Source organism: Camelus dromedarius, chromosome 15 (genome assembly GCF_036321535.1).
Source record: "Camelus dromedarius isolate mCamDro1 chromosome 15, mCamDro1.pat, whole genome shotgun sequence".
NCBI lineage: Eukaryota > Metazoa > Chordata > Mammalia > Artiodactyla > Camelidae > Camelus > Camelus dromedarius.
Genome location: NC_087450.1, coordinates 23,889,713 through 23,911,644, shown reverse-complemented (window position 1 = coordinate 23,911,644; position 21,932 = coordinate 23,889,713). Strand labels below are relative to the sequence as shown.

Genomic DNA, 21,932 nt, shown 5'->3' with positions numbered 1-21,932 from the left:
ACTATTCCTTTCCAGCCAATCGGAAACGTTCTTCAAATGCCACTCTCTGAGATGCGCTGGCTCCCGGGAAGCTGGCTTCACTTCCGGGCGGCCGCGCGGAGCGGCTACGCCTGTTGCCATAGCGACCATTTTACGTTAACTGGTTTATAGCTTTCGGTGGCTGCGGGAACAACTCGTTCTTCTTCCATTTCCTCTCGGCTCCCAGTGGCCGAAAGGCCTTCCAGGCTTCGGGGTCTGTTCTAGGGTTCCGCGGCGCCTCGCGGGGGCGGCATGTCTGCGGAAGAAGAGGACGAGGTGGAATGGGTGGTGGAGAGCATCGCCGGATTCCTGCGGGGCCCGGACTGGACCATCCCCATCTTGGACTTTATGGAGCAGAAATGTGAAGGTAAAATCCAGAGCCCAAACCGTCAATCCTTTCTCACCTCTCTCACCCAGCTGTCGGCAGAGAGGTGGTCACCATAAACTACCTCTCATCTCCTTGGTTTCCACTCCTGTCGGCCAAGTTTAGAGCTGGTTTTTAAGGTGTATTGCTGTCACAGTGCCAGTCTTTTCCTTTTCGGAGATGAAAATGGGGACCGAGACCCTCCTCCTTCTGGGTCCATCCGAAAAACTTTAGACTTTAATCCTGTGTTGGGTCTTTCACCCTTTCCTGCACCTTTCTGCCCTAGGCAGGTGGCACTGTTTGGGTGGGCTTCTTCAACAACTTCCCCAGTGACTTGGAAGGAGAGACGTCAGTTTACCTCTGAGTTCCTTCTGATCCCAACAGTTGATCTAAAAATGGAGCGGCGGGGGACGCGGGAATGTGATTACTCCAGCAGGCCCAGAGCCGGTGATCCTGGTGGCCTTTATTCCCTTTTTTGAGCTGACTCTCAGCTATACCAAAAATGGGAAGGGTTGGGTAATCTAACAAATGAGGTATGTAAACGTGACATTATATACCCTGCGAGAGAAGAGCACCTACAGGTTCTGATCACGCTTAGAGTTAGGCATTCAGTTCTTGGAGACAAATTGGAGCCCATCACGGGAAAGGAACCAGAAACGATGTCATATGAATAATTCCCAACTGTTATTGTGGTTGTTTAGCCGGGCAAGACTTAAGGGTAGTGATGTCCATTAATCGTTTAAACATCTGTCTTACATTGGAGGGATTAGACTTGGTTTGTAAGGTTCAATGAGATAGAACTAGGATCAGTGGATGCAAGCTACAGGGAAACAAATTTCGGTGAAGGAAGTACTTCGTAACTGAATGTATCTCAGATGAATTAGCCTGCCTCAGAAAGTAATAAGTTCTCCAGGCCCTAGCAGTGTTTGAATGAATCTGACAAGAACTTAATGGAGTTATAATAGAAGAGAATTCAACTATCAAATGGCTGGTTATCCTGGATGATCTTTTAAGAGTCCTTTCAACCCTAAGATTCTATGAATCTGGTAAAGATGAAGTTTACTTTGACCACCGAATCTTCTCATTACATTCTTATTGCCGTAAGCAAAATTCATATAGTATTTATTAAGTAGCGTTCTTACAGATAATTTTTAAGAAATTCAAAATAACTTTTATTTATGCTCTTTTTAAAAATTAAAAATGCTATTATGAGACTGATGAAGCATGTGGTATTCTGACCTCCTTGAGGAGAAAAAAAAATTTTGTTACCTTTTGATTCCTCTTATCCCACAGAGACTAACTGCTGAAATGGAAAAAAAAAATAAAAAACCTTTGTTCTTTTTATCCCCAAATGCCAAAGTTGCTGCATCTCAGTTATAACACACTTGCTTGTGTAATTTTATAGGAAAACAGTAATCCTCAGCTTTATAAACATTACTGTAGTAATTTGGCTTCAAAATTAACTGAAAGCAGCTTAAATAGCTGCTGTATTGCATGTATACCCAGTGTTGCATAGAGCAGGAGAAAGGGAAGTAACAGCCCAGTGATACTTGAAGTAACAGTGCTTATACTTCACTGACTGGGTTATCAATGTGCTATTATCTGCCTCAGATGATTTAAACATTAGTTTTGTACAACTTTGTAATATAAGCGTTTATTTCAACATTTATCAAGTGTCCTTGAGCCAGAAGCTGAGGATAGAAAGTTGAATAAAACAAATCCTTGCGCTTGAGAGTTTTTAATTTGGTGGGAAAGACAGGCAGGTAAATGAAATTTAAATATAAAGTGGCAGGCATTATAATAATGTTAGGCTGTATATTGTAAGAGTTCAGAGGAAGAAGACTAGCCAGGCTAGGGGTTGGGTGTGGGTAGTAGATCATGTGCCACTTGCAATGTTTTGAAGAATGGTTGGGAGAAGAGGGATTGGTAAAGGCAAAAAGATCTAAGAAGAGCTTGAGCAAAGGCATGGGGCTTGAAAGCATCTTGTCTGTTACATTTGGTGGTATTCCAAGTAACTGTGTATTGTTAAGAGTGCAAAATTTGGGTTTTGGAGTGGTGAGAGATGAGACTTGGGGTCCAATCTTGCAGGGTTTTGTCTGGCCTTCTAAGGATTTTATACTTATTCTTTAGGCAAAGAGCTCTTCTCATTGAAGAGCTTTAAATAGAAAATTACATAAGTTGGTCTTGTGTTTTAGAAAGATCATTCAGGAGGAATTTTTTAAAAAGAGGGTTAATTGTTTACAATTCATGAATTTGTTCTGTTTCACTAATCAAATTGTAGCTTCTTGAGGGAATATGTATCTTTCCAATCTGCATTGTTTCACACATATGGTCATTTAGTAAATATTCATTTTGGTTTTATTTATTTTAATTTCATTATTGACTTATATATAACAAAAAAATCCTAGTCACTTTCACCAGCAAAATGATCTGGAACCTGTTATAAAAGGAATTAATGTTTAAAAACTATTAACAGTAATATTCCATTTAAAGTTTATAAAGAAATTATTGCCTTATATTATTGATTGAAAAGTAGGAAATTAGTGTTTGTCTTCTATATGAAATAGATCTTAGGTAGGAAAAAAACTTGTTTACAACTAACACTATATATATATGTATATATATGTGTGTGTGTATATATATACATATATATGTATATATATGTGTGTGTGTGTATATATATATATAAATTTTTTTTAACCCAAGAATTCGAAACTAAAGAGCTGGTTTATATGAATGAGAGTGTTTCTTCTATTCTTCTTTGTCTCTTCTGTTTGTAAGATGTAAGGGGTGGACTTTCATATTTGCATTAATGAAATGATTTGTTTTTCACACTATGCAATATTTTTCTCTTAAATTTAGTTTTTGATGATGAAGAAGAAAGCAAATTGACCTATACAGAGATTCATCAAGAATACAAAGAACTAGTGAGTATTTTTAAAGCTGATTTTAAAAGGCAATTCAAATAATATTAATTATAGCTTTTCTAAATTAAAAAAATTGATTTTTCCATTAAAATTCTTTAATTAAAAAAATCCAGCCTACCCTAATTGTACTAACAATTGCATCAGGCTGCAAGGGTTCTCTGTGCATCTCGTCCTTAATAACTCTAGAATGGATTTAGGATGGCCATTTTAAGGGATCTTCCATCTGATCTTTAAATTTTATTCTTACTCTTATTCTTCTGTTAATGCATCCAGTGAAGGGCTAATTATTAATTTAGTCATGTTGTTTTGAGATTTTAAAAAATGCCTCTGGGTAGCCAAAGAGTTATATCAAACTTTATAATTTTGACTTCAGTTATTTCTAGTAGAGGAAAGAAACTTTCCCTTGATTCTCTGCAAAAATTTTTATTTTTTGTTTTTTGTTTTTTCTGTGAAAGACATTGTCACTGCCAGGTAATTAATTTTATGTAGATTAATAATTGCAAACAAGCAATTGATTATACTTTTATAAACTCAATATAAAAACTCATTTGGAATTTTTCTGTGTACATTATAAAAGTTAAACTTTCTCTTTTTAGGTTGAAAAGCTGTTAGAAAGTTACCTTAAAGAAATTGGAATTAATGAAGATCAGTTTCAAGAAGCATGCACTTCTCCTCTTGCAAAGACCCATACGTCACAGGTTTTTGCTTTTGTGTTACTCTCCTAATACATAGTTTTAACAAAAATGGACCAGGGTTTCACTCAAATTTGCTATTTTTGATTGTCAAAGTATAATATTCTAGATATTGTAGGAGCGAAAGCCGATTTATCACATGTTCTTTTTTTATAATTACCTTGAGAAATGATAATTTGAGGCATTAATGAACTGATGCTATTAACAAAGAAACTTTCTGAACTCATAAATATAGTAGATCACAGGCTTTATCCAAACTAGTGTTTTATTTGTATAGATCTCAGACATTTTTGGAGTTGCCCCTTTTTTAATCTTAGGAGATCCACAGTACACAGTACACAGTTCCTGGGGCTTCCTTCTCTTGGTACTAATTTTATTGTTTCATTAGTTCCTCAGTGCTGGATTGAAGGTATTATGCATATTTTTAACTAATATTTACTGAGGGCTCGTGCTAGTTGCTATTTTAGGCATTTGACATGTATTATCTCATTTAATCTTCCCACCAGCCCTTAAGAAATTGGTACTATTTTACTTCCATTTAACATGAGGAAACTAGTGCACAGATATATTAAGCAACTAGTGCAAAGTCCACAGCTAAGTAGATAGTAGAGCTGGAGTACCAGCCCAGCACTCCAACTGACAGCCCTTGCTCAGAGGTTGAGCTTAGGAATATGTTACTACCACCCAATTAGCTTCCCAGGAGGTTGCTTTAGCTTTTCATCTTCTACCAAACTATAATTCCTTCATTAGATGATAGTGAGGATTGTCTATGATGTGACCCCAAATTATATGTTCAGTCTTCTCCTGCTTTAGTTCTCCAATACATTATGTACTGTGGTCATTCCAGGTCACTTGCTCCTGTAAGCATCCGTGCACCTGCCTTTGCTCATGGTATACCCTTAACCTGGAAGGTTTAGCCTCTACCTCCTTAACCCTTCATCCATTCCTTACCCAGAGAAATCCTGCTGAAATGCAGCTTTCCTCATCCCTCTAGTCAGACTAGCACTCATTCTACCTCACTGAGCACTTTTACATATTCAATTCAGTTCGATTGCCTTGTATTATAGTTTTTTTACCAATCTGTTTGCTTTAGTAGATATAGATAGTAAGTCCTTTGGGTTCTTTTTAGTATCTTTGCATTCCCAGCATCTAGCACAGAGATGAGAACTTAGTTCCTAGCAGAAAGTTAGTTTAAATCATCTTATTGTGGCCTAGAAGAGATTGCTTTGACTACTGTTTAATTCAGCACTTCTTTCTACCGTTCTTTTGCACAACTTCTGTTCATTTAATGGTCACCTGTCATTCTAGAGATAGAAAATCTTTAATATAACATGACATTTACAAAAAATTTAAATGTTATTGGTATGCCCACAGTAATGTAAACAAACATCTGATTTTATTAGTTAATAATTCTATAAAGCAAAAGTTGTTTTATAGTTTACCAATAGCTTTTATTCTTCTGTGTGTACCATAGTTTTAGTTTAAGGAATAATAATAGGCATTATTTTCTTATTTTCAGTTGAATAGGAAGAATTTATTGAAAATCATTAACTAGTACTTAAATGTCTTTTAAGACATTGATATTTATTTTCCTTGTTTTTCAGGAATATTTTCTGTTGTGATTAATATTTATCAGTCTCTTAATTAAGCCATTATGAATGAATCTGAATTTCTTTGTGAAAAAAGATATTCACAGTAACAGTAGACACATTCATCTTTTGTTTGCATTATCAGAATAATGTTAAATTATTTGTGAATGAAGATGTTCAGAATTTAAAATACTGTTTTCAGATCGAGAGTAACACATCTTTCTCTTTTGTTCTATTATACAACACCTTTTGATTTGGAGTTGATGAGAGTGCAACCTTGTTACGTACAAGGGGGCAAGCCTTTTGGCGCAGACAGATCTGGATTTGAGTCCTAGATCTTTCATCTACCATGGACAAAGTCGTTTTAGTTTTCCTTTCTTATCCATTCTGATTCTCAGTTTCTACATTTATAAAATAGGCATAGTATTTACTTTGAAAGATTTTTGTGATTTTTAAGTGATAATGTTCCTAAATATTCATAAAGCATTTAGCACAATACCTGACACATATAAGGTGGTCTATAAATGGAAGCACCTCTTAAATAATGGTAGCTATTTTGGTGGTTGATTAGCAGGGTGCTAATTAGGCCAGGGTCATGTATTCAATCCCCATGTGGACTAGTTAGCTTTATTCTCTTCTGGAGCACTCTTTGCCCCAGATACTGATAGCAAAATAAATCAGCGCAAGGCCATAACTATTACCAGAAAACAGCCCAAAGCATGTCATTTACTGCTTTACAGCAATAATCTAATCTTTATAAATGAAGATCAGAATGCTGATTCCATTATGCTGATATAGGGATACCTAAGAATGAATTTAAGAAACCAATTGCCCAGGGTAACTTAGGAAGTAGTTTTTATTTTGTTTTGGTCTGATTTTGATTTTTTTTTATTTTCTGAGGAGGGGGTAGGTAATTAGGTTTATAAATTTTTTAAAATGTATTAATGGAGGTACTGAGGATTGAACCAGGACCTTGTGCATGCTAAGCACACGCTCTACCACTGAGCTGTACGCTCCCCCCATGATTTTGAATTTTTAAAATAGCAACCAGTTCCCCTCTCATTGAATTATGCTGCTAAAGCCAACTTGCAAAATTCTTTTCGCCTGGTTTGGTCATCATTAGCCCTAGACCCCACTGGTTCTGGCATACTTTTTGTATATTAAAATCAGCAGGAGTAGCAAGGAATGCAACAGTTGAAGAACTTTAGTTTAAAAGCAACAACGAACTTTTTAAGAGCATGTTTTAAGAACAGTATATGTGTGGTTTCTCAAAATGTGCTTGTGAATTAGAATGTCCTTCTAAAGAGTTCAGATAAATATAATAAATACTGATATATTTATTAGTTCAGTTGTGTTCAGTTGATTTTATAATTCTTTTAAGGCTACTTCTTTGACCCATGTGCTGCCTTAAAGTGTGTAGCTTAATCTCTAAATATTTTAGGTTTTTCTAGTTATCTTCTGTTACTGTTTCTAGTTTAATTCTGTTAGGGTCTGAGAGTATACTTTGTATGATTCCTGTTCTTTTAAATTTACTGAGGTGTGTTTTATGGCCCAGAATGTTGTCTTATTTTGGTGACTGTTCCATGTGTACTTTGAGAAGAATGTATATTTTTCTGTTGTTGGAGAAATGTCAATTTGATCTGGGTGATTGAAGGTGCTAGTCAGTTGAACTATGTCCTTACTGATTTTCTGCCCGCTGAATCTTTCCATTACTGAAGCTTCTAACTATATAGTGAACTCATCTATTTCTCCTTTTGGTTCTATTAATGGAGCAGTGTAAAAGTTTGGAATCACTTGTACTTTTCGAAACTATGGTGTGATTAACTCTAAGCAGAGATAATAACTTTAGGCTAAGTGTGAACATGTGTGGATGTTTTTAAAACTCATCTAAGTCAGATTCTGTAAGACTCAATGCTCATGTTTTTGTTAATGTGCTTTTCTCAAACATAGATAACATGTTTGCGTTACCTCATAGTCTTCTTTCAAAGTAGTTTTCCATTTCAATTAATTTAAAGGATACTTAAGATTATTGTTTTTAAACCACTTGCTAGCTTTTTGGAGTAACTCTTGTATTTAGTTCCTCTAACTGCCCGTATTGGAAACTCCTAGGAAAGTGGTGGTTCATTTCCTTGGACCAGAAGAGACCAACTGCTGTAAAGTTTTAGGTTTAGCACACCAGTTTGATGTTTAACCAGCCTCAAAAGAGCCAGTTACTTTTATAGGACTTTTCAATTTAAAAAGTGCTTTCTCACATTGTTTAATTCCGTCATCCAGCCAGAAAGTTACTACTGTATTTCCTGTATTCTAAAGTGGAAAGTTTTCATCGTATCTCTGAAATGGGAATGCATATTATCATTGATGACATGTTATAATTTAATTAGCAGGGTTTTTTCCTTATCAGTACATGAAATAATGTTTTATTTTGCTGATCTATGGAGTTTTAGAATCAACAAAATACTGTATTACTATTACTATTATTTTACTAATTTGCAGGTGAAGAAACTGATGCCCAGAAGACTAAGTGATACGTGTGATAATCACACAGCTGGTGCTTGGTTAAGCTGGAAGTAGGCTTTGATTTTAAGGGCTAATTTTTCCCCCCACAGTATATCAATGGTTTTTGAACTTTAATGCTGTAAGAATTATCTGGGGAGAAATTGACACTACGTTGTAAACTGACTATACTTCAATAAAAATACTAAAAAAAAAAAAAAAGAATTATCTAGGGAGATATATGGGCACCCATCCTCCAGAAATTTAGATTAATTATGTCTAGGGCAGGGCTCAGGAATATGCATTTCTTTCCTGCATTTCTTTGATGGGTCAAGAACACACTCTGAGAAGCTCTACAGTATAACTGACTTGCTGATAGCTCTAGTTGACACACTGCCATCAACAGCAGTGCTCTTCAGGTGTTTATTAGTGATGAGGAGAGCACTTGATTTTACTAATACAAAATCTAAGAAGGCCCAGAACGAAGTTATGTGGTGGTGTAATCCCATAAAGGGGCCCTGCCAAACCAGACATAACTACTCTATTTCAGAGGCTGCCTACAATCGTTGTCAGTACTGGTCTCTGGGCTGCAACTTTCAGTTAAAGACAGGTGAAGTCTATTTGTCATTCCCTGCCTTGGGTGTTTTGAACAGTATATTTGAATTTAAGGGAAAAGAAGCTTTCCATCTTTTTTTCCTACTTTAAAGACTGTTAGAATAAAATCTTAAAATTGTCTTTTTGAGTCATCTAGTCATGAATAATAATGCAGCATTCTTGAATTAATGAATCTTTTGCAATGGAAATGATTTGAGTATGTGGGAAATAGATTTAAAACTTGAATCTTCATTTAACTTCCAGACTTCTTTCCACAGGCCATTTTGCAACCTGTGTTGGCAGCAGAAGATTTTACTATCTTTAAGGCAATGATGGTCCAGAAAAACATTGAAATGCAGCTGCAAGCCATTCGAATAATTCAAGAGAGAAATGGTAAAATACTGAGTTTAGAAATCCAAGTGCTAAATGCATTTTTTTGGTGGCAGTTTTGACTATTCTGGTTCTAGTATGATCTTTAACGTAGCTGCCTTGTATAAATTTATTTTAAGTTTGACAGTCTATGGATGACTTAAGAGATATGAGAGTGCAAATGTCCTGATCATTGTTGTTTGACGTCTCAAAGAAAGCAGCCCAGAATTTGATTTAATGTTTTAGATTTCGGAGAACTTGATTTTCCTGCCTAGCCGTTGTGTTTATGAAATTCATTATTTTTGAGTGGTCACAGTTACAATTTCTGTTGCGAGAAGGTGGTTATTTTTCTCCTGGCTTATTTTTAGGACCTTTGTAGTAGACAGTGGCCCTCAAACTTCAGTGAGCACTGGAAGCAGTTGAAGGGCTTGTTGTAACACATATGGCTGTCGCCCAGTTTCTGATCCAGTAGTCTAAACCTTTGCATTTTAATGAGTCCCTAGCTGCTAGTCCTGGGACGGAGTGAGAACTGCTGTTCTAGGGCAACGGGCAGGTAGGATAGCGCCACCATCTGGTGGAAGAGAAAACAACAGCCAAAGCTCTAATAACCCATCTTGGCTTTGTCTTTTCCCTTATTCTGTGCCTAAACTCAGTTTCTTTCTAGCTCTTACTGCTTTGGTTCCCTTCTTGTGTACTTGAACTATATTTCACACCTTGACTCAAAACATCCGAGTTCCTAACCATACTTTTTGTTACTGTACTGTCTGGTTTTCAACCCACATTCTTTTCTTGGTTGCACCTTTATGACTCTGGTAATCTTTATACCTATGTGTTCCTTTGCTCAATAGATTGCCACTAATGTTCTTTACAACGCCTATGTACTCTCTAATGGTTTGACAGCAGGGCCTTTTCTTTGATTGTTTCTTGAAGATAATGAGAGCTATAGTTTAGTTGTACTGTTTGCTTTTAAGGGTCTGGAACATGTGACAATAGGGCTTCTGTTGTTACAGGGCAAACGTTAACATGCTGCAGGGCCCTTGTGAATTCTCTTCTCATTTGTCTGATATAAGTAGAGACTCTGTCCCTTAGAGCCAACCACCATCCTAACTATTCCCTAAAATCCTAAAATGCTTTTCACAACAGGTTAGAGAGCTGCTGTCTGTGGGTAGGAAATAACACCACCCTAACTCTGAATGACGCCTGGCACTGTGCTATTGCTTTGGTGTAAATAAGCTTGGAAAACAGTCTCTCTTTGTTCTTTTACTGTGGTTTACTTCATAAAAATCCTTTTCTCTTGCGTTTCCTGAAACTATGCTTTATTCTGATGTATAAGATAGAGAATTTGAATAATTATTTTGTGTTATTTAAAATTGTTTTGGGGGGATCAGTTTTGATAAAAGAAATAGTGAACTTGATATTGACAGTCTAGTTTTCAGTTTGGAATAAATTGGAAACTCATTTAAATTTCAATAAAAAGGGAACAGATACATATAACTAGTATCAGCTGGGTGCCTCAGGCTGCCATTGGCAGAATACCTCAAAGAAAATGGCCTAAGCAATAAGAAATTGTCATCTCACAGAACAAGAGGTTCAGGGGAAGGAAAGGAAGAAAGACAGGTTCATGGCTGGTTAATTTGATGGTTCAGTGATGTTATCAAGGGCCCTGACACTTTCCATCTTTATACTCTGCCATTCTCAGGATCTTCTGTCATGATCACTCTCTGCATTGAATGTAGACTCAACAGTGTCTCATGATGAAAAGGGCTGTTTCTTCCTACACATCTTTTTTTGCTAGCAAGACAGCACTTTCATGGAAGCCCCCCAGGAGTTTTCCCTTCAGGTCCTATTGATTCGATTGGGGTCACATGCCCTCTGGCAGGGGAATGAAGACCGTTATGATCGGCTTGAAGCGTGAATCACTTTTGTAAGGTGGGGTAGGGCCCCTAAGTACTTGCTGCTTGATAACTGCATACACATGGATTATATTTGCAGGGGAGGACGAGGGGAATGATGTGGCTGCTGTCAAACCACAGGGTGGGACAGTTTGCTTATATTTAAATATAAACTAATACTTAATTTCTGCCATGGAATTTTTAATACTTGTATTTAAGATTTTTGCTTAATGTAAATGCAGGGAATAGTACCTTAAAGCAATGTTGACTGTACTCAAAACTGCAGACCTTTTGAAAATTGTCTTTCTGTGAGAAAAATTCAAAGGTTCTTTGGATTCTTGGTTGTATCTTATCAAAGATTTTGGGGAAAATGCAAATCAGAACATTATTTTGATGGTTTTGAAGTATTGTGTACTGTTAGTTTTACTTACTTTTTAAAATTTTCCTTAGGTTAATAGAATACTAGTTGTATAGTTTTTACTGAGCAAAAATGCACTTAACATCAATGGGTTGTATAGATGTCAGTTTTGTGGTTGTGATACTGTACTATAGTTTTGTAAAATGTAACCATTGGGGGAAACTGAAAAGTGTATAGCATCTCTGTATTATTTCTTACAACTGCATGCGAATCTGCAATTATTTTAAAATAAAAAGTTGAATTAAAAATGCATTTAAACATCCAGGGAATTAGAATAATAAAGCTACTTTAATTTAAAGAAGACCCGAAATCCCGTAGTCATATGTGAGTAAAGAAGTGGAAGGTAAAAATTGAGAGACATGCTGTTAATGTTTTGGGAGTATAATAATTATAGATAAAAACAGAACACTTATTACCGGTCTACCTGCTTATCAAAGGAAGATATAGGTAATAAAGTAAATGAAACCAATACTTAAAATTACTTGCCCTGAATTATTTGTCTTGAGCCAAAGTTGGTATTGCCCTGGTTTATAGTTATTAGCCCAATATCTTAGTAGAAGCTCTGAGAGCAGAGATTGTTTTATTCATTTTTATATTCCCCTTAAGTGCTTAGCATCATGCTTTTTTGCATGTAGTAAGCAGGGCTCTTTTAGTAGTATTTGTTGTAGTGTGACTGAAGAATATTAACATGCTGTTTCAATTAACAGAGTATTTCATATTTTGTTTTGTAAACTTTTCTCATTTAAGGGATACTTTTGAGAGCATAATTTCATGATTAGGAGCTTAATGATTTCAGTGGTGTATCCTGTGTAGTATATGATTATGGAAGATAATAGCTTATATTAATTTTTATTGCCATATAATATTACTGTTATTTTAAATAGGCAATACAAATAATTACCAAGAGACACTTCTAGGTAACATTATGTTTTTTGGGTGGGACTGTGTCCCTGAAATAAGAAAAAAATCAAAAGACCATAGTTAAAAAGATGATAGCTTAGAACATTCTTTAAGTGATAGATCTTATTTAACTAATTTGTACTTCTTGATGAACTAGAATAATGAGAAATAAATGTTTTCAATTGGAGTTGATATTCTGTGTGGTCTTTGGTTTTGAACAGGTGTATTACCTGACTGCTTAACGGGTGGTTCTGATGTGGTCAGTGACCTTGAACAGGAAGAGATGAAAATCCTGAGGGAAGTTCTTAGGTATCTTTCTCAATTATTTCTTGAATGAATTATTAGTAATATTGTAATATGATCTGTATATATGCTTTTTACCCCCAAAATACTGTGAGCTATTAAATAATCTAAATTCTCTCCTAAAAACTATGAAAATGATTTATCATTTTACTTGTTAATTACTTTATATATATTACATTTCTTAATAGACAGAAAAAATTGTTTTCAGATGACTCATACCAGATCAGCCCAGATGGGAGGGTTTTCCTCCACTTCCATCATGGGGGTAGGAAACTAGCCATCAATGGGAACAAGACGCAGTAGACCCAGCCATCTGCCTGGAAAAGGGTGGAGTGGCCTGAGCTGAGCAGGAAACTCTATGGCTTCTGGATCTCACTATTAGAGGAGGCTCATGCCAGGTGTCTCACAGTAGGAGGCTGGACATCCAGCTCCACAGAACAAATAGCTGACTGGGTGGCAGGTAACCTGCAAGAGGACAGTGGGAGGTGCCTATCCCAGATGACTGTTGTGCTGGTCCCTCTCCTGACTCAGTTGCATGATTCTCAGCCAAATTCCTGGCATGGGGTGTGCAGCTCATTAAAGGGGAATTTGTTTTTTCTTGGGCCTGTTGCCTCCTGACCCCTATGGGAGTTTTGGAAGGGAGGGGCAATTGCAGCACCTGATTGAATCTGTGGGAATATACATTTAGGTTTAGGACTAAAGGATACCTGCAGCTACTCTGTCCCATGCAGAGTGGGGCCTTGGGCTTTGGGCGCCCTTCCTCTCCATCTGTCACCACATGCATGACCGTCTTCCAGCATCCTGCGGTCCTCCCACCTACCCGCGGTCCTCCCACCTACCCACCTTGTCCTCAGTTCTGGAGCAAAAGGGAGGACAGGCAAGATGGTGGTTTAGGAGAATGGGCCTAGTGGGGAACTATGGAAGGAGCTCTAGGACTTAGTGCTTAATTTCAGGGGACTTGAGTGGTTGTGGGGAGGGAGGCAAGTATGTGGGTTATCCTCCTTTCCACGGCAGGGTCATATGGGAGCCTGAGACAACATAGAATGCTTTGAGTTTACACGTTTGAAGAGTTAAGGCTATTCAGTAGTGGGTTTAGAGGACTGGTAAAGTTTGACTTACACTGGTTGCTTCTGTTGGTTGATTGGTGGTTTGAAAATTGATCAACATTGTACTGTTAGATTTTACAAAAGCTGACAGGGCTTTGGCATAATGGCATCAGGAGAGCCTTGTGGTAGCTCAGATGACATGGAAAAACTAGAACGAGGGGAGAAGTGGATCTTATCAGGAGAAGTGTTACTGATCTGTGTAAAGAAAGAGCTCACAGTATATTAATGGGATTTGCCGTTCAGATTGGGTTTGGGATTTCAAACCTGTTGGTCTTTGTTCAGCTAGGGGTCATTCACATTGTCAGAGGAAATAGGTAAACCCATATTTTATGTGACTGACTATATTATGCTGTTTATGCCTATCTCTTTGTTTCTCAGTTGATTGTAAGCTGCTTTAAGCAAAGCTTATTTCCATCCTTGTTTCCAAAATCCCTTGTACGCATTGTAAGCTTACACTAACATGTTGCTTGTTGAATACTTATTCTTTGACCAAAAGAGACATTTTACTTTATTTTTATATATTTCAGAAAATCAAAAGAAGAATATGACCAGGAGGAAGAAAGGAAGAGGAAAAAGCAGGTGCCTGCAAAACATGTTAACAATAGAAGTATTTCATTCCTTTATCCCTTTAGTTTATACCTAGGTTTTGCTATTTAAAGTTTAAGCTTAGGTGGAACTACATAGTTCCTTAGAGTATTCATATTTTCTTAGCAATTCTGAGCACTTATATTTAATTTTATAGCTTTATTCACTTTATAGTTCATCCATGACCTCCTTTTACATTCCCAGTGAAGAATGAGATTATTAACTCCAAAAAACTGTAGTACCATTCATATTTGGGGGAATTCCTTATAGAAATTCCCCTTCATTTTCTGAATAAAAGAAAATTAAAAAATATTTTATTTCCCCACTCCCCTTGGTTTCTTCACTGTTTTGAAACAGCAGTTGCAGTTGCTGCCGAGGGTCCCCTGTACACTTTAACATTGGCAGCTTGAAGCAGAATGATTCAGTTTCACATTTCCTGTGAAAAGCATTCATGCTGTTCTTTCATTAAGAACTGTTTCCATAAAGTGCCTGATCTTTCCTCAGGATAAATTAAAACGTGTATCTGGCTGAGGTGAGGGAAGCTAATATTTACTTTTTCCTCTCCTCTTTCCTAGCTGCCTCTTTTTCCATGTTTTCCCACATCTCCCTGAAGTGAGAGGGAAACCTAATATAAACTAATTCTCAATCACTTGAAAGTCATTTTCCTTTTTTCCCTTCAGTCACCATGATACATTCTTGTATCATTCACTGTCTTTGAAAAGAACCTATTTTACTCCAAGGTACCCAGTGAAGAGCGGAAGAGATGTTTTAGGATTTAGAGAGGATTTATGTATCTTTGAGTAAGTCTCCTTTTAGTAAATGGTGATGAAATTCCTAGATATTAATAAAGATTTTTTAAATGTAAAGGTATAGAAAAGAAACCAGTTCAAAACTGCTATCATAAGACAGTAGTATTAACTTTCTGATTTATAAGTAAACTATATTAGGCTTCTTGAATAATAACATGTTTTAGGGGCATTTATTTTTCTAGACTTTTTATTATGGAAATTTTCAAACACACAAAATTAGAGCTGATAATAATAATAATTGTCATGTATCCATCACTCAGCATATAGGGGCTTTTGATTTAGGTATCCAAGAATTGCCTAAAAAGTTATGTGTGATTGAATTTTCATCTGTTTTTAAGGAAAAACGAATTATCAGTTTACTTAGTTCTTTCTGAAATTTAAGTGATTTCTTTGGTTTAAATATAATATCCCATTTTAGAAATGGAAATACAGGCATACCTTAGAGATGTTGTGAGTTCTAGACTACTGCAGTAAAGTGAATATAGCAATGAAATAAGTCATACAAATATTTCATTTCCCACCGCATATAAAGTTATGTTTACAGTGTGCTGTAGTCTGTGCAATAGCATTATGTCTAAAAAAAACAATGTGTATACCTTTATTAAAAGTGATTTTATTGCTAAAAAAATACTAACCATCATCTGAGCCCCCAGTGTTTGTAATCTGTTTGCTGGTGAACAGTTTTCCCTTGATGTTGATGGCTGCTGACTGATCAGATTTTTGCTGAAGGTTGGGGTGGCTGTGGCAGTTTCTTAAATTAAGACAACAATGAAGTTTGCTGCATTATTTGACTCTTCCTTTGATGAACAGTTTCTCTGTAGCATGCAGTGCTGTTTGATTGCATTTTACTTACAGTAGAACTTCTTTCAAAATTGGAGTCAGTTTTCTCAAACCTGGCTGCTGCTTTATCAACTAAATTTATGTAATATTCTAAATCCTTTGTCATTTCAGCAGTCTTTGCAGTATCTTCCCCAGGAGTAGATTCCATCTCAAGAAACCACTTTTTTGCTCATCCATAATAAGCAGCTCCTCATCTGTTCAAGTTTTATCATTAGGGTGTAGCAATTCAGGCACATCTTCAGGCTCTGTTTCTAATTCTGGTTTTCTTGCTATTTTCTCCACATCTGTAATTACTTCCTGCACTGAAGTCTTGACCTCTGCAAGTCATCCATGAGGGTTGGAGTAACTTCTTCCAAACTCCTGTTAATGCTGATATTTTGAACTCTTCCCATGAATCATGTATGTTCTTAACTGTATATAAATGGTGAATCCTTTCCAGAAAGTTTTCAATTGACTTTGTTCAGATCTGTTAGAGGAATCACTATCTGTGGCAGCAATAGCCTTACAGAATGTATTTCTTAAAGAATAAAACTTGAAAGTTGAAATTACTCCTTGATCCATGGTCTGCAGAATGGATCTTGCATTAGCAGACATAAAAATGACATTAATCTTGTATATCTCCATCAGAGCTCTTGGGTGAACAGGTGTATTATCAGTGACTAGTAATATTTTGAAAGCAATTTTTTTTTTTCTGAGGAGTAAGTCTCAACACATAGGCTTAAAATAATCAGTAAACCATGTTGTAAATAGATGTTCGGTCATCTAGGCTTTGTTGTTTCATTAGTAAGGCACAAGCAGAGTAGATTTAGCATAATTCTTGAGGGCTCTATATTTTTCGGAATGGTAAATGAGCATGGGCTTCAACTTTAAGTCAGTAGCTGCGTTAGCCCCTAAGAAGAGAGTCAGACTGTTCTTTGGAGCTTCGAACCTGGGTACTGGCTTATCCTTTGTAGCTAATGAAAGTCTTAGATGGTATCTTCTTCCAAGAGAAGGCTGTTTCAACTACATTGAAAATCTATTGTTTAGTTTTGCCACATTCATTAATTATCTTAGCTAGATCTTCTGCATAACTTGCCACAGCTTCTACATCAGCCCTTACTGCCTCACTCTGTACTTTTATGTTACGAAGATGACATCTTTCCTTCAACCTCATGAACCACCTTATGCTTTCTTTAAACTTTTCTTCTGTCGCTTCCTCACCTCTCTCAGCTTTTATAGAATTGAAGAGAGTTAGAGCCTTTCTCTGGATTAGGCTTTGGTTTGAGAGAACATTGTTGCTGATTTGATTTTCTATCCAAACCACTAAAACTTTCTTCATATCAGCAATAAGGTTGCTTCACTTTCTTGTCATTTGTGCGTTCACTGGAGTAGACTTTTGTGCTGACAACCAGCCAACTGACTACCAGTTGGTGGAGCCATTAAAACACAGCTTTTAATTATTAAGTTTACCGTCTTATATGGGTGTGATTCGTGGTGCCCCAAAACATTTACAGTAGTACATCAAAGATCACTGATCATGATAAAAAATATAATAATGAGAAAGTTTGAAATATTGCTAGAATTACCAAAATGTGATACAGAGACATAAAGTGAGCAAATGCTGTTGGAAAATGGTGCCAGTAGACTTGCTCAATGTCTGTTTGTCACAAACCTTGAATTTGTAAAAAAAAAAAAAAAAAAAAAAAAAAGGCAGTTTCTGTGAAGCACAATAAAATGAGATATACCAGTAAACTGAATTGTGGCTGCTTCAGGCGTATCTTGTAGTGATATTATTGTGATTTTATTTTTAGATTATTTTCAGTGAAAAAGCACCAGTGGTTTTATTTCTCTTAGAGTAGGTGTTGGTTTCTTTGTTAAGGTCACGTGAGTAGTAAGAGTGAAGCCTAGGTTTGAACCCACTTCTTAAGTTCAAAGTTCTAACCAAACTAGTTATTCATAGTACTGCATGATTTAAAATGAGAATGTTTACCAACCTCAAAAAGTAGAAGATGAATAATGCTGGAAACATCTTAAAAACTTTGGAAAAATAGAATCTGTGATTTATTATCAATATAGTAGTAAATTTTTTAAACTAATGTGTTTGAATTCCTTAAGTAGTGAATTATTCAAAAATAACCTAGAATATTTTTTAATTGTATTATTGATTCCTGAAGTCATCAGAGGCTAAAACAGAAGAGCCCCCAGTGCATGCCAATGAAACTGCAAAAATGAATAATTCCCAGGGGGATGGTGAACATTTTGCACACCCACCCTCAGGTAAGGTTGAAATATACCAAACTTTCTGAATAATATGAATACATAAACACTGTAAAGAATGTGTTACTTTCTCACACATAATAAACCCTCAAAAACCCTGTGATAGGGTGTTGAATGGCCACTGGTATATAAAGTTCTTTGTAAATTTAGCTAAAGAGGCTGCCTGTAGTTGATACCTAGCTGACAGAGAGGGTCGAGTCCCCAGATTTCTAACTGAAGCCTGAAACCCAGAGCAGTGAAGAAGATCCCTTAAGGGAGCCACCAGCCTTTAGCCATGGCTGTAGCATCCAAGATATGTTCACATGACATTTGGTATTCTCTTCCTTGACCACAATTATATAGTGTTTGTGAGTTAGAAGCTGAACATGGAAAGATAATATTAACTTATTTTCCTAGTGAATTAAAGCACAACTAGGAAATAAGAAATAACCGATTTATCTAGAAGTTTAGTCAGAAACTATTATTGAAACCAAAATTGATGAGCATCTTCATAGGAAATGTTGGTGGATGACCTTGTTCAGTATGTGGCAAATCATTTTCAATGTACACACTCTGATTTCCTTTGTAAGAAAACAGGTAATTCTGAAACAGAACTTGAATTATGATCTTGAATTTAGTTCATTTTTATCATAGATGTCTATGATTTTTAGATAAATGTCTTTTTCTCAATTAAAAAACCCCCCATAACTCTGTGAGGTAGATACAATGATCCTTTTTTTCTTTTATCTTATTTTTTTAAAAACAAATTCAAGGAACTTGAGTGACTTGCCCAAAATCTCTCTTCAATAGTGAAACTGTGACTTACCTTGGTCTTCTGATGCCAAATCATGTGTTCTACACTTCAGAAGAACTTTAACACTTGAGATAGATGGGTTTGATGTTTACCCACTATTTTAAGAACTGTATTCTTAATTTAAGACAATGGGGCATATGAGACAGAAGCAGGTTTATAAAATTACTTTACTTTTTTCTTCCTAGCAAACCTAATCATTTTCTTTTTTAATATTCTGCATTATTGACTAGAATAACCTCATTTGAGGTGAAAGCACCTGCTTTAGATTTGTCTGAGCCCTTTTTACATTTTCTGACCCATATTTAACTTTCTGTTTTATGTAGATCTAAGTATGTATGCTGTTTAAATCTTGTCTTGGACATAACTTGAATATATTTACTTAGTCTAGTTCTTTATGTTAACTATTAAGTGAAACTATAGAAAATTTGATCTTAAACCATATATAAATGAGATATACATTAGTGGCAGAGAACCAATGGCAGATAATTTCAATAGTAATGATTTTAATTTTTAAAAACTATTCTGTTAAAAAAAGAGTGTATCTGATATCTCAGGAAATCCCTTCATACAAAGTGATGATGGAAGCCCTTGATGAAGACCTAATTTGGGAGGAATCAATAAGGTGTACTGTGTATTTGGCTTATATGGCAACCTTGTATTACATTATAATGTAGTTCTAATCTTTAGACAAGAATTATATCTTTTTGTAGCTATAGTACCAAACAGCAGGAGCTTGGTGTTTCGTCATTATTCATAAGTAACTGTAGTTCAGTCTCCCTGAGGACAGAGACCATATTTCTCACCCAGTGCCTGGCACAATGTAGGCACCAAATCAATTCATGTTGAGTGAATGAATGTGAGAAAAACAAGTATTATTAACACTAGTTCATTTTGGTGAACCTAGGTTAATACTTAATATTTCTTATAATATTCTAACTGGTCTCTATCTAATTACTGCCAGAAGTTAAGGTGCATTTTGCTAATGAACCAGTACAACCTTTGACAAGAAAGCTGGAAATGTTACCTGAAACTTCCTCTCTTCCACAAAAAGGCCTAAAGATTCCTGGCTTCGAACACACAAGCATTGAAGGACCAATAGCAGTAAGTAAAAAACGTTACTTCTCAGGAACTATGAGCAAAATGACAAAAGTACTCAACAATGTAAGCAGCCACACACGCTTGTCTTTGTCACAGTCTTGAACTCAAACTTCTAATTGAATCAATGGATATCTGTGCCACTTGTTATGCAGACTTGAATTTAAATAGTTCCTTCTCTTTTTTGAGCTAGAATTTATCAACACTTGGAACAGAAGAGCTCCGGCAGCGAGAACACTATCTCAAGCAGAAGAGAGATAAGTTGATGTCCATGAGAAAGGATATAAGGACTAAGCAGATTCAAAATTCGGAGCAGAAGGGAAAATCTGCTGAGGAGGTAGAGGTATGGCCAGCTCTAGTATGTCAAAATTTGCAAATCTACAGGTGGAATTCTCCAAATCAGAATATGTGCAAGAAAGCCTCGCTCACTCATGAACGTTGCTCTTGTAGCTCCATTCATACTAACCTATTAGTGTGGCACCTGCTAAGTCTTTTTCTAGGCAGTGCGATGGTTGTGATGAGGATTTCGTGAGGTCAAAATGATAGCAGTTTTGATTCTTTACTTGCTCTGCTCTGAGCACTTAAGTGTCAGCAGTCTCTTTTATCTGAGTCTTTTGAAATACTCTCATAGAGCAGTATCAGTACCCTGGCCACCACCTCTAAGAGGCTTCCCAAGAAGAGATTTTTACAAAGAAGAGAGCTAGGAATCATAGTCCATGTGTGGTTTCTTTTTGAAAAGTTTACTGAATGCTCTAACATTTGTTCAAGGCAGTATGTTGGGAATTTTAGACGAATGAACCCATTTTATACTGTAGCCAATTTTTTTTCTTTTTTTTTTTTTTTTTAAGGAAATGACAGAGAAACCAGAAATGACAGCAGAGGAGAAGCAAACATTACTAAAGAGGAGATTGCTTGCAGAGAAACTTAAAGAAGAGGTTATTAATAAGTAATTTTAAAAATAATTTAGCAAGACCGAAGTTCAAAATTTCTTAAAAATAAATTATTTAATCCTTAAACCAAGCCTGTTAGTTTCAAATACTTGTGTTTGTAAGTGTAGATATAAGCTCGTTTTTACTATTTTATTAAACATAGATAATTGGCGGTGGGGAGGGCAGTTACTTTTGCTGACCAGTTCAGTACAAATTTCTGAATAATGTTCTCTCTTGGAGAAGCTATAGAAAGCTAATTGATAGTGCATTCATTCATTGTTTGCGCTAAGCATTGTGATAGGTACTAAGGATATAGTAGTCAAGTAGATTGACAGGGTCCCTGCTTTCATTGGGCTAGTGAAGAGCAAAGTGTTAGAAGGGAACAGTGAGGTGTTTGTTATAGGCAGGGTCTTACAGCTATCAGTATGGCTGATGTACATACAGAATGAGGGGAGAGGGTTAGCATGTGGAATTGGAGATACGTGAGGTACTGATTTGCAAGGCCTGTAGGGAATGTGAGAGTTTTAAGAATTTTCTAATGGCAGTGGGAAGTCACTGAAAAGCTTTAAAGCGGGGAAGTTAACATGATCAAAATTTTCATTTTAAAAAGATGTGTGGCTGCTGTATGGAGACTACTGGGTGAGTTAGAGTAGTTGTGGGTGAACAGGTATAAATCAATCTAATGAAAAGAACAGTTATTTTGCGCACTGGTAAGATATATTTTAGCATCCTACATTTGAGGGAGGAACAAACAGGACTTTGAAAATAGATGTGGGGGATGTTAAATTACTCCATTACTCTTTCCAGAAATGCTACCATTAAAACAGATAAGGAACAGTCAACTGAGTCCATTGAGGGGAATACTGCCATGGGTGTAGGTCTTTTGTATATAAGGTGATTTTGGATGGTTTCCATTTACTAAAAGGTAACCAGAATTGGAAAGAAAACTTCCTGTTGTGT

General features: G+C 36.2%; 1 protein-coding gene across 1 annotated transcript; it reads left to right on the top strand.

Moving 5' to 3' along the window:
- Nucleotides 1–98: 98 nt before the first annotated feature.
- On the top strand, nucleotides 99–21,063 carry CFAP36 (cilia and flagella associated protein 36). The gene is made up of 10 exons (XM_010989749.3): nucleotides 99–385; nucleotides 3,245–3,309; nucleotides 3,906–4,007; nucleotides 8,956–9,070; nucleotides 12,478–12,565; nucleotides 14,193–14,244; nucleotides 18,053–18,155; nucleotides 19,910–20,049; nucleotides 20,237–20,386; nucleotides 20,892–21,063. The coding sequence occupies exons 1-10, from the start codon at nucleotides 271–273 to the stop codon at nucleotides 20,991–20,993; spliced, it is 1,032 nt and encodes a 343-aa protein (XP_010988051.1). The 5' UTR covers nucleotides 99–270; the 3' UTR covers nucleotides 20,994–21,063.
- The last annotated feature ends 869 nt before the right edge of the window (nucleotides 21,064–21,932 follow it).